Source organism: Hippocampus guttulatus, chromosome 4 (genome assembly GCF_054856545.1).
Source record: "Hippocampus guttulatus isolate MCC_2025c chromosome 4, RoL_Hgut_1.0, whole genome shotgun sequence".
Lineage (NCBI taxonomy): Eukaryota > Metazoa > Chordata > Actinopteri > Syngnathiformes > Syngnathidae > Hippocampus > Hippocampus guttulatus.
The window spans coordinates 26197318-26209496 of NC_141264.1; the positions used below are offsets into that span (position 1 = coordinate 26197318).

At 55.9% G+C, this 12179-nt stretch overlaps 1 protein-coding gene across 1 annotated transcript; it reads right to left on the reverse strand.

The window, feature by feature from the left end:
• Positions 1-587: 587 nt before the first annotated feature.
• Positions 588-10269, reverse strand: LOC147206968 (zinc finger protein 609-like). Its single transcript, XM_086109464.1, has 8 exons — positions 9908-10269; positions 7342-8203; positions 6473-6689; positions 6155-6242; positions 4093-6082; positions 2619-2994; positions 1642-1980; positions 588-1114 (listed from the first exon to the last, which is right to left on the reverse strand). The coding sequence occupies exons 2-8, from the start codon at positions 8074-8076 to the stop codon at positions 1041-1043; spliced, it is 3819 nt and encodes a 1272-aa protein (XP_085965590.1). The 5' UTR covers positions 8077-8203; positions 9908-10269; the 3' UTR covers positions 588-1040.
• Between the last annotated feature and the right edge of the window lie 1910 nt (positions 10270-12179).

Sequence of the window (12179 nt, forward strand, 5' to 3'; positions counted from 1 at the left end):
TTTTTTTAGTTAAAACGCTTTACTGTTCATGGTCGTTTTTTTCGGCTCATAACACCTTACTATACATGGTCGTCTTTTTCCTCTAAAAACGCCTTACTATACATGGTCGTTTTTTTTTTTTTAGTTAAAACGCTTTACTGTTCATGGTCGTTTTTTTCGGCTCATAACACCTTACTATACGTGGTCATTTTTTTCGGCTAAAAACGCCTTACTGTACATGTACATAATATTTATCAGAAAATAGGCAAAAATGTTGATGATCATTGTTGTCAAACGTAAAATCAAATGTTTGCAAAGGTCTTATTTTGAAAAACGCAACGATCATCAGTCTGCTTTCATGTAGGAATACAGAAATAAAAAAACGGACTGAAAACAGGCCTAAAGTTCTGACAAGTTTAAGGTGAAGCAGGTCGAAATTGAAATCGATAATTTCTCGTTTGAAAGTCAGCTCATGTGAATCAACAAACGGGTTGAAGGCGAGGCACTAACCGGTGGGACCCAAAGAGAAACAGGCAGGCCACAGCTTTTATTGAGCGCTTGCCGGTGACATCACAGTGATGCCATTGAGGAGGCGGGGCACCCATGTGGTTGGTCCAGCTACATGGTTTTAATATGATCAACAAGTGTAGAAAAACAACAGACGCTCACAAAAAGGAAAAAAAAGAAGAGTAGGAAACAAAACAGCATCCAACCTCTTAAAAATTATTCCTCTGTACACTATTTACACACACACGCTTGCGCGCCGACGCTACAGCTACACACCGAGGGGGAAGAAGCCTGCCGCCGCGGCCGTTCCGTGCGACGGCTGCACTTTTGATAGAGGCTCCGCGAGGTTTCTTCTTCTTGCCGTTTTGGGACGAGCGGCGAGGGAGGTGAAGAGAAGGAGCGGGAGGTGGATGAGGAGGTTCCGTCCTCCGAGTGTCACGCCGTGCGGGGGCGGCGGGGCTAGCGCCCATCGTCCTCCCTCATCGCGGCGACTGCGTCCTTGCGCGATCCGGTGACGCGATTCCGGGCGGGGCCCGGCGGCCACGAGGCCTTCCTCACCTGCGCGGGGGCGGGTACATGGACGGCGCCGACGCTTGCTGGCTGGCCACCATGGCCGACGACGACAGACCTGCCGGACGCACAAAGGCGAGCGTGACGTCACAACCTGGCTCGCCAAGTTGGGCTAACGACGTGAGAGGAGGAGACGGTTTCGCATGCCAAAACGAGGAAACAAGGAAGGGAAGGAGGAAAGAAACAACGGACGAAGGAAATGAAGGAAGAAGACGGTAAAAAGGAAGGATAAAATAAACGTAAGGGACAAAAATAAGCAAAATTTAAGAAGAAAGGAAACAAAGAAGGAAGCATAGGAAGAAATGGGGACGTCAAGAAAAAAAAAAATGAAAACAAGCAGGAAAGGAAAAAGGGGAATAAAAAAAGGAAGGTAGAAATCAAGAAAATGTGAAGGAAAGGACTGAAGGAAAGAAGGAATTGAGGAAGGTAGGAAAGTAAAGGAAGGATGGAATAAAAGGAGGAAAGGAAATGAGCAAGGAGAAAGCAAACAAAGAAGGAAGGAATGAAAAAAGAAGTCAAAGGAAGCAAAGTAAGGAAAGGAGCGAAGGAAGGCAAAAAGAAAGCAAGGAAGGCGGGCGCCGTCACCTGAGGCATAGGCGAGGTCGTACTGCCCGGCGAGGAGGGGGTAGGCCAGGTGGTGATGGTGGTGGTGGTGCGAAGGGGGCGGCGGCGGCGGCGCGCGCTGCGCGGGCGACGAGCGCGGCCGCTCGCCGTCTCGCTCGTGCAAGACGCTCTTGTCGGGGAGCGCGGTTGGCGACTTGCTCTTGTAGTGGCTGGCGTGCTGCTGCAGGAGCTCCAGCGCTTTGGCCTCGCCGCCGGCCGCCTTCACCGCGGGGCTGGAACGCGACGCCTTCTCGCCGCCCTCCTCAACCGCCGCCTTGCCGGCGTACGGCGAAAAGGAGTAACCGGCGGGGAGGTAGGAGCCTGGAAGGAAGCGCACGCGTTACGTGGCCTTTCTTGGCCATCGTCTCATTTCGGTTATCGGGGCTGCTTTTCCTTGTGGTTGCATCATTATTATTATTATTTTTTTGTCATGTCATTTCTTTCCCTCCGCGACACATTTGTCGTTTTTCAGCACACTTTTGTTGGTCATCTGCCCGCCGAAATGAATAGCGGCCGTCGGGGTTATTTTCAAGGTGTTGGCTTTTGGCTGGCGCGTTACGTCACTGTCGGAACGAGAGGTGGCGTGAACATGAACGTACGTTGGGCTTGTGGGCAGGTGGGCTTCTTTCATCAACCCCCTTCTCGCCCCCCCCCGCCTCCTGTCGTTGTCTTTGATTATTTGTGTTTCGACATGTCTTTTGGTATTTTGTCCAAATCCGTTGTATCAGAATTGGGGGGGGTTTATTCTGGCTTTCTTTTTTTTCCCCCCGTCTCTGTGGCGTTTTAGTCATCTCATTTTGCCCCCCCCCCACCCCGCCCCGGTCACGTCTTATTGTTTTCCTCATGCCTTTGTCGTTTTATTCTCTTTGTTGTATCGTTTGACGGCAGCGTTCTGACCGTCTTTGTTGCGTTTTGGTTTGCGGTCGAGCGGCAGTCGTCGCGGCGACGGGTGGTCTTACCGGGGTAATTCTGCATCATGACGGAGGGCACGCCCCTGTAGCCGGGGTGCCCGGGCTCGTAGGCCTGCCCGTAGGCGTAGGGTCCGTGCACGTAGGGCATGTAGCCCTGGTGCTGCGCCAGCGGGGCGGCAAACTGCACGTGGGCGGGCCGCGCTTCCTTGGCGGCGGCCCGCAGCTGCTGCAGCTGCTGCTGCTGCTCCTCCGGGGGTCCCGGCCCCCGGACGTCCGCCCCGTCCTTGGCCTCGTCTTTATGCGAGCCCTCCTTCGGCCGCGAGCGCTCCTCCTTCAACTTCCTGTCACGCTCGTCCTCCTGCGCCTTGGGCGCGTCCGAGTACTTGTTGGGGTACACGTACGGCCAGAGGCGGGCGTCGGGCTCCTGCCGGGAGAGGGCGGAGCTTAGGAGGGACAAACGGCGGGCGGACTGAAGAATGAAACCGTGATTTGTTCAATGGCATTTTGGAATCCCGCGTTCTTTCGGATTGACGGCGCGTAAGATCGACGGCCGTCGATTGACTTTGATATGTCGCGACGTTCCGAAAATCTGCCCGAAACGGTTCCCGAAATGGAAACAATCAACGCAAGAGCCGAGGGGAGAAGATTGACTGTTGAGAGACTGAAATTTACGAGCTTTTTAATAAACCTTTTGGAAGGCGATAAGCTCTCTCAACGATGAATCGATCATCAAAACGTTCGATTGACGTGATCATCGTTCATCCCTCCCCAAAAGTTAGAAACAGATTTGCAAGCTTTGGACTCTTGCGACCAGCGGCGATACCGCTCGTCTCGTCACCCCCCCCCCCCCCCCGCCTGCCTTGCCGGTGGCTTGGGAACTACCGGGGGGGAACGGGTGGCGCTACGCCAAGTGGCGTCGCGGCCGGTTAACTGGCGCGGCGCCTTCCTCACTTGCCGTCACCTCTACGGCGGCCGATAAGCTACGCTCGGGACGCGTACGGGTTAGCGGATCGTGAGCGCAGCGTTAGCGAACGGCGCCATCTGACAACACCGGAGATGTGACTCGTCAATGGATTATTGTGCTGCAAATGCCGTTGAGCGCAAGCTAGTTTACTTCCAAAGAAAACAGGCAGCGTTTGTACAGAAGCGAATTGCCGCTACGCATTGCATGCAACTTCGTTTTTTTTTTTGCTTGTCGACCGGCAATATTAGTCATTCTACGCAGAAGATAAGGAAGATGTGAGTGCGCGAGTACTGTTATTCTCTCGGTTTATGTGTTGTTGCTGAACGGGGGGGATAAATCGGCCGCCAAATATATGAGGACGTCTCAACTTCAACCTCTGGAAAAAAAAAAAAAAAAAAAAATCACCAAACGATAACTCTTCAAAGAACAAGAAGCGAGCAGCCTTCGTGCGGCCCCAAAAGGGGACCGAGCCGAGCAGCTGAGAAACGTCGGCAAGCGCGGGGGATCGCCGGCGCCCCCCCCCCCCCCCCGTTTCCAAGGTAGCAAGCGCGGCCCCACCTGTCGGTACCACACGGCGGCCTCGTCCTTGCCGTGGTGGCCCGCCTCGCTCAGCTTCATTTTCAGGCCCTCGGGCGGGGCGGCGGCGACGAGCGCCACCTTGGGGTCCTCGCCCTTCACCATGATGACAGACTTGGCCTGCTCGGGCCCCGCCGCCGCCTCCTTGGGCTTGGCTTTGGCCAGCTCGGCGAGGGCGGGGGCCGGCGTCAGCGCGGGCGGCCCCGCCGAGGCCTTGCCCTCGGCCTTCTTGTCGGCCAGCCGCTGCCGCTCCTCGCACTGCTGCCGGTAGGCGGGGCTGGACGCCAGCAGGTGGGCGTGGTAGGCCTGGTCGGGCGAGTACGAGTAGGGCTGGCCGTAGTACTGGTTGTAGTAGAGGGGCGGGGGGGCGTAGACGTTGGCCCGCTGCTGGATGACCGACGGCTGCGGGGCTCCGGCCTCCGCCTTCCTGTCGTCCTGAGGCTCCGCTTTCACCTTGACTTCCTCGGCCACTTCCGCTTCCTCCTCCTTCTTGGGCGCCGCCGGAGAGGCGGTCGACGCGGGGCTGGCGTTGGCGTAGGCGGCGGGGTAGTAGGCGTCATAAGCGGGGTAGTAGGCGGCCTCCTTGGCCGGCGGCGCTTGAGGGGGGAACGGCGCCTTCTTGGGTTCGGGCTCCGCTTTCACCTTGACGCCCTCCGCCTTTCCTTCGCCGTCCTCACCCTCGTCCGAGATGTCCGAGTAGGCGGGGCTGCCGGTCTGAACCGACACGCCGTCCGTGCCGTTTTGTCCCACGGCGCCATCTGCCCTGCCGCCGCCGCCGCCGCCCAGGGAGGGGCTGGGCGCGTTGTCCGAGAAGCTGTAGACTTTGTCGGCCGCCGCCTTGATGCTGGCCAGTCGGCTCTGCTGCGCTTCCGAGGAGCCGTTGAGCAGGACGTCGCCCGCCTCGGCGTAGCCCTCCTCGGGCCGCGCCCCCTTCGGGCTGTCGCCTTCCCGCCTCTTCTTGTCTTTCTTCTTCTTTTCTTTGGCGAGAGGGCTGGAAGCGGCGTCCGACAGCGAGGCGGCTTTGGGCTGGCCGTTCTTCGGGTGGGCCTGCGCCGCCGCGCCCAGCGAGGGGGAGGCGGCCGGCGAGTTGTAAGAGGCGGGCGCGGAGGGGCCGGCGGGCGGCGCGGGCCGACCGGGCTTCGCGCCCTTCGCGCTCATTTTGTCCGTCTTCCCGCCGGCCGCCGCCGCCGCCTTCCTCGCCTTCCTGTCGTCCGCGCCGTCGTTGCTCGCCTCGTCCGTCAAACACTCGGCGTCGGTGCCGTCGGGCTCGCCCTCGCCCGTCTTCTTCTTGCCCGGCTTGTGCGGCTGCTTCCCCGGCGACGGCGAGGGGGCGTCAAAGCCCCGCCCTTTGGGAGTGGCGGAGCGGGCCGGGGAGATGGCGGCGCCGTTGCAGGAAGCGGCGTCGGGGTGGAGGCCGGACTCGTCGCCGTATTCGCTGTCGGCGTCGTGCTCGTGGGGACGCGGCGGGTGGTACTTGTCGGCGTCGTGCTCGTGGTGGGCGCGCGCCTGGTGGTACTTCAGACCGTTGACGTGCTTGTACTTCTTGTTGCAGTTGGGGTGGGGGCAGTCGATGAGTACGGGCGAGGGACACGCGCGGTCCAGCGAGGGCGGGGCTTCCGACTTCCCCGCGGGGAGCGAGTGGGCGGCACCGGTGGAGTTGCTCCGCATGCGCTTGGATACTTTGGTGTCCTCGGAGCTGGAGGTGGGCTCCATGTCCGAGGCGGGCTTGCTCTTCCTCTTGGCGGAGGAGGGGCTGGCCTTGGCGTCCTCCGCGCCGCCGCCGCCGCCGGTCTGGCCGCCGCGCCGGCCTTTGCCGTTGGCGGCGGCGCCACCGCCGCGGGTCTTGCCGCTTCCTTTGTTGTCCGACGACGTGCTATTGTCGTTGGCGGGCACGGCGCCGGCCGGGCGCATCCGCTTGCCCCGGCCGCGCCCGCCTCGCATCTCGACGTCGCTGGTGGGAGAATCGCAGAACCTGAAAGACATTGGCAGCGCGCTCAGGACGTGCCGGGCGCTTCACTTTTAGCGCCCGTCGGCCAAAACCAACCTGGGAGGGGCCCAGTCGTGTCGGGTGCAGTCCAACAGGGTTCCCACGTAGGTCTTGTTCCTCCACGTCACATTCACCACCAGCATCCCTGCGCCACATAAACACGTCAACGTATTCGTCTCGAGAGATCGGGCGCAAACATCGGGAACGATTCCGAATGAGAGGGAATCGGACGGCGATACGATAATGGAATGATGTTCGGATGGGGAGTCGGGAAAGGGCAAATGAATGAATGTGACCGCCTAGGGAATAATTTGCTCATTCGCGACTCCTGAACGCCGATGACGCACGTTAGCAGCGGGCGCGTTTTTCACCCACCGTCTTCGGTCTCCTGCCACACGATCCCCTCCAGGTTGACGCTGGTTCCGGGCTCGCAGGGCCCCAGGCACTCGGGCTCGGTGGCCTGCGCCGCGTCCGCCGTGTTGACCGCCAGCGAGCGCGTGCGCACCATGATCTGCTCGCAGGGCGAGGAGATGTCGCTGTTGGCGAGCGGGTGCAGGGAGGGCGCAGCCGGCGTGGAGCTGGGCGACTCCATCTGGAACACAAACAAGCGTGAGGCTCCACACATTTGGAGGCGCGGGTCCGTGAAGCAAACTTGGAAGTCTGGTCAAGAGGGGGGGGGGGGGGAAAAAAAAAAAAAAAAAAAACGGTTGAGAAAACACCCCCCCCCCCCATAAAAAAGAGGAGGCGGAGCCTCCCAGACCCAATTTCAAGGTTAGTTCTCAGCATCGCCACGTTTCCTGCTTCTCTCACATTGTTGAGCTAGCATTAGCCATTGCTCTGCCTCTGGAAACAAAACATTATTTGGCCATCAAAAGTCCACCCTCACTCTTGTTTTTCCTTCTTTGACCGTTTGAGGTATCAAAAAAGCAGGAAATATTCGTCACTGTTCTACGTGAGCCGACTTCTTCTCACAAGAAGCTCATTTTCTCCACCTTTCTGTGAGAAAGCCGTGTTTTTGCGCAACTACGACGTGTTCCACTGCTGATAAAACGACACAGGCTGGCGTCTTAGAAGGCTGCCGTTTTCCGTTTCCATGCTGTATCGTTGCAAGCGTCATTTTGACAAACGAGGCGACTGGGAACAAAATTTCCTCAGCGACTTCTTGAAAACATACACACACACACACTTATTTTTCAATAAACAAGACTCTCAAATGAATCTAGCCAAGGTGTCCCCGATCTTACCTTGTCCCCACACAGCATCTTCTTGAGGTTGCGACAGTCGGCGCTGTCCATCTCCTCGTCCTCTTCTTCCTCCTCCTCGGTCGTCATGGAAACCGGCTGGTTCATGCCAGCAGAGTCCAGAGCCACATGACCCACGTGAGCCAGGAGATCGGCGGCCGGGGCCTCGGGGTTCTGCGGGCCCTCAAAGGGGCCGCTGCGAGGAAGGGGGGCCCCGGGCGGCGCCGTCTCCTTGTCCACTTCTATTTTGTCCTTTTTAGTCTTTGCCAACAGGCCGTCTTTGTCCTTCTTGACGGACGGCAGGAGCCGTGAGGTTTTGCCGGACTTGTCGCCCCCCTTAGTCAGGCCCGAAGTGAGGTTGTGGGGCGCCGCGGGGTCCCCGGGGGCCCGAGCCAGAAGCTCCTTCTTTACGACATCCGGCGGTGGCGCGGCCGTCTTGGCGCCGTCTTTGGAGTTCTTAGCGCGCTTGGATTTGGATTTGCCGTCTTTTCCCTGCCCGCCACCCACGGGACTGACGAATTTGATGTTGTCGGGCAGAGCGGCCACGGCACCGGGAGGGCCGGCCACGGGGCCGCCCTCCTTGCTGCCGGACATTTCCAGTTTGTCCTTCTCCAGGTCGGCGTCCAGGTCAATGATCAGATTGCCCACGCCGATGTCCCACTCATCACCGCTGTCGTACGCGTCTACCGCATTCGAGTCCACACCTTTCCCGCCTGCAGGGCCGCTGCTGAGGGACATCTTAGTAGGGGCGTCCCGGAGCACCGCGGATGGGGGGCTGCAGGAGGGCCGCGCTCCTCCCAGCCAGCCGCAGGACGCCTGCTCAGGGCTGGACCCGGCGCCGTCGCCCTGCTGCCCGCATGGCTTCCTGCACGCCACAAAACACATCTTATTACAAGTTTTGACACATTTCATTTTTACGACAGTTTTGAAAAATGGACTGCCCATATCACACACACACACAAAAAGTGATGCAACTCGTCATGCATATTTTTGTGAAGGAGTACCTGAGCATACCTGTAAACAAGTTAACCGAGGTTAACTTGTGCACACTGCAATGTCAATATGAAACTAATTAGATTGTATTCGTCTATTAGTAACATTTCTTAGGGCTATTGCTTTCTCATATTTCAATATTTATCATACTTAGATTTGAATGACAAACATACGGACGTGTTACAAAAAAACAGTTGTGCAAATAACCTTGACAAAATGACTCGATACATGTTCACATCAAAACTTAACCTTTGTTGACATTTTTCACTTTGCCATCTTCCAGTTTGGGCATTTTCATAAATTAAGATGGCTTTTGGCGTTTTCCCCTCACCTCTTTGTCACTGTTGTAATTGCAAATGTAGGGCCAGTTTCACGACAACTGATCATGTAAACAAACTTTCAATAGCGCTAGCCTGAATTAATAAATTGTTGAAATATGACTGGTGAGAAAAGTTCCAAGCGAAGACGCACATTTGCGTCGCGGCGTTAGCCTCACAATAGCAAGGTTACAAACATTTGGAGGGTTTTGCGCACAGTTTAACGGGCGGACCACTTCAATTATTAACACTTCAGGCTGCGCTGAAAAAAAATAAAACATGTCAAGTAAATGCAAACAAGTGCCTTAAGACAGCTCGTTCACGCGACTGCCAACACCCGACTAGCTCGCAAGCTAAGCGGCTAATAGTTAGCATGTTAGCCGATAGAAGTCGTCGGCCTGGCTGTCTCAAACGCAAACGGACACGCAGAGAAAAGTTTAAGGGATCTCCCAAGTGAACTTTGTTGCCGTGAAAGCCACTCAACGATGGCGAACGTTGCGGCAAACATCGAATATTACGCCGGGACGCAGCTGCATATACGGACCCTTCCATCTAGGCCCGCGGTGGCCCGCTGCTTCACGTCTGGCGGGATCCATTATCGGACGCTGTTTATGACGTTTAGCCAAAATATCCCAAGTTGAGCTCGCAGGTGCCGCAATTGCCCGAATCCCCCCCACCCCCCGTCGCACCGATAAACATCACTTGATTGTTTTTAAAAGCGATGTCAATGTTACACTCGGGTGTGAACGCTGAATGTAATGTCATCTGAAGTCGTTACTTGAGATGTGACAAGCTGTCGTAACCTCCAATTTGCAGTGATTGAGCAAAGTTAGAATGTCCCGGTTATATCTGCACAAACGTTGGCCGTAAACTGGCTCACTGGCGTCGTGACGAGCAAACGGGTGCGAGCTCTCCGCCCGAGAGACAACCAAGAGCTCGAGAACAAGACTCGGGTGCTAATTTCGGCCCAAACAGACCAAGTTGCCGTCACGTCCTGAAACCACAGTGACGCGTTTGTTCAGCAAGTCCCCCCCAATGAGGAATCGATGGAAAGTCAAACAGAAAGTGGTCTAAACTCAAAGAAAGTGTCAAGTGCGCGCGACTCAGGTCAGGCGAGGACGTGTCCGACGATGGAAGCAGAGTACCTAGCTCCCCGGCGTCTACAGACAAAGACGGCGACAGTTAGCCCGCTGAGCTAGCCCAGCGAGCGAGCGAGCGAGCGTCGGCCTGGTCGGCGCCAGTCGCCCGCGGCCACTTACCCCGCTTACAATTCCGACGCGCCCCGCTTCACGTGCACTCCATAAGGCCCGGACAGGCCAGGCGGCGAACCCGCGGAAGAGTGGCGAACGGGCTCCCGGTTCGTTGGCTTGGCCTCAGTGGAGCGCAGCCGTCACACGGCCCCGGGGCCCCCCCGGCCTGCACGCTGCCGCCAAGCCGCACATCCTTGCACTCAGTGAGCCGGACCGGCGCAACAGGGGACGAAGCCCGCCTGTCCCATGAGCGGCTTGGATGGTCCCAATGGGTCCCAAAGTGCAAATATTCCCCTTGAAAATACGACAAGAACGCACGAGAGAAAGCACCACCGCGGCTCCACTCAGGACTGGTACAAAGCGAGTAAAACCCGGAACGCGGATCGGACTTAGTGAGCCACACGATCCACATGGCACCGGATCAGTCTCTCGCTGGAATGGATTCCAGCGCGGTCGGACAATTCATTTTCCGACCGGGCTACACGAGAATCTGCAACGCTATGGACGCCACGCAGCTCACACCAACACATGCCAACTCGGTCCCGGATCTATTTCATGTATTTATTAAAACCATTCCATTGTCTCGTTTTAGTCAAATGCTATCACGCCGGTGTGGTGCACGCACATACATACGCACACACATTCTTGCACCTCTTAATAATAAGAACCATTTACCAAGTCGGGGGGGTGAAAAAAACTTTCGTGCAAAGAGCTTGCAAAGGTTGTAGCGGAAGAAGAGCGTTTTCCGGGTCAAGGCAAAACGAGCTTGAAGGAAGTAAACAAAAAACGGACGTATTTTGTTTCCTGGTATGTGTTGAACAAATAACGGGAGACCGGCAAAGGGCTCGTTTTCGCTTGGTCAATTTTGCAACTTTGAAACGACAAAAAAAAAAACGGACGGAGCAACACCGCCACTTCGCGGACGGAGAAGGGATGGCCCGGAAAGCTCAGACGTGTTGAAAATCCGCAAATGCACATTCATCAAGTCACGCGCAGAAACACACACACACACGCAAACGAAAGAAACGCTGCTACCAACAAAATGGAAGCAAACATGACAAAACCATAAAAGAAATGCAAAACCAGGGACACCCAAAACACCCGCGACTGACCGGAAGTTTGCCAGGCCACTTGGAGGCACCGCAGGACCAATCCTGAGATCCTCTGCAAAGTGCTGAGCAGGATCGCCTGATTACTGGAATCGGGCATCTTTTGCGGAAAAGAAGGTACACGTTTTGCTTCCTGTCTAGTTGAACACATGAACCCGATCTTCTCCTTTTTTTTCGTAAGCAGGAATCCGTGTTTGAATGTAAAAGCTTTATGATATTTCATAGGCGCAAACAAGAACGATTACACAAAGGAGGGTGAAACGGAAGTTCACAGGAGAGACTCGAAAATGGGGACGATCCGGTGGGCCACGTGCATGTCGTGCGCTTGCAAACTTCCGTTTAGTGGGGCTGAAACTTGGATTCTCTTTTTCATACCGTCGCTTTCGAGTTGATCTGTTTTGGATCTCGGGGTTTTTTTTTTTGGTCTTGTTGGAATGTCAACCTCCGTCCCAGTCTCGGGACCTTTTGCTTGACTCCAACAGGTTGTCTTCCAAAATGGTCGCGTATTTGGCTCCATCCGTCGTCCCATCTGTTTTCACTGCATCTACTCTGGCCCTGTTGAGGAAAAACAGCCCTCAGACCACACGATGCTGCCACCACCATCACCGCCTTCCTTCCTTCCCCCCCCCCCCCCCGTGTGGTCCACAGCTGTCATTCGCGCATGCAAGGTTTGGAGCCCAATGATACAAAGTTCCTTAACGGGGACCATCAAGAGCTCCTGCACCGAAGTGCTTTTGAAAAACGTTCCTTGGGTGTGCAGCAGGTGTGAGGACACCGGCGAGTGTTTCTTGCAATGACGACGATGACGATGACGTGGTGTCGCGTTCGCACACCATTCCGTCCACATCTGCTTCCTCTTAATCATGACCGCAACTTTCCACTTGTTGTTTCCAACGCGCTCGCGCAGACACCAGCCGCCGCGCGTGCCTTTGGAAGAGGGAGAAAGAAACTCTTTTCCTTAGATGATCGTTTCCAAGATAACAAGCATGAAATGGAAGTCTTGCTTCCCTTGGACCGAACGGTGTGTGTGCGTGTGCGTGTATTTTTGTCAGCGTTAAGTGCGGAGTCGGAGGCGCTCTGTGTCTGAAAATAGCAAGTCATAATACAAATGCAATTTACAAAAATAAAATACAAACTAAATAAACAAAAACAGAAGAACATACTCTATATAT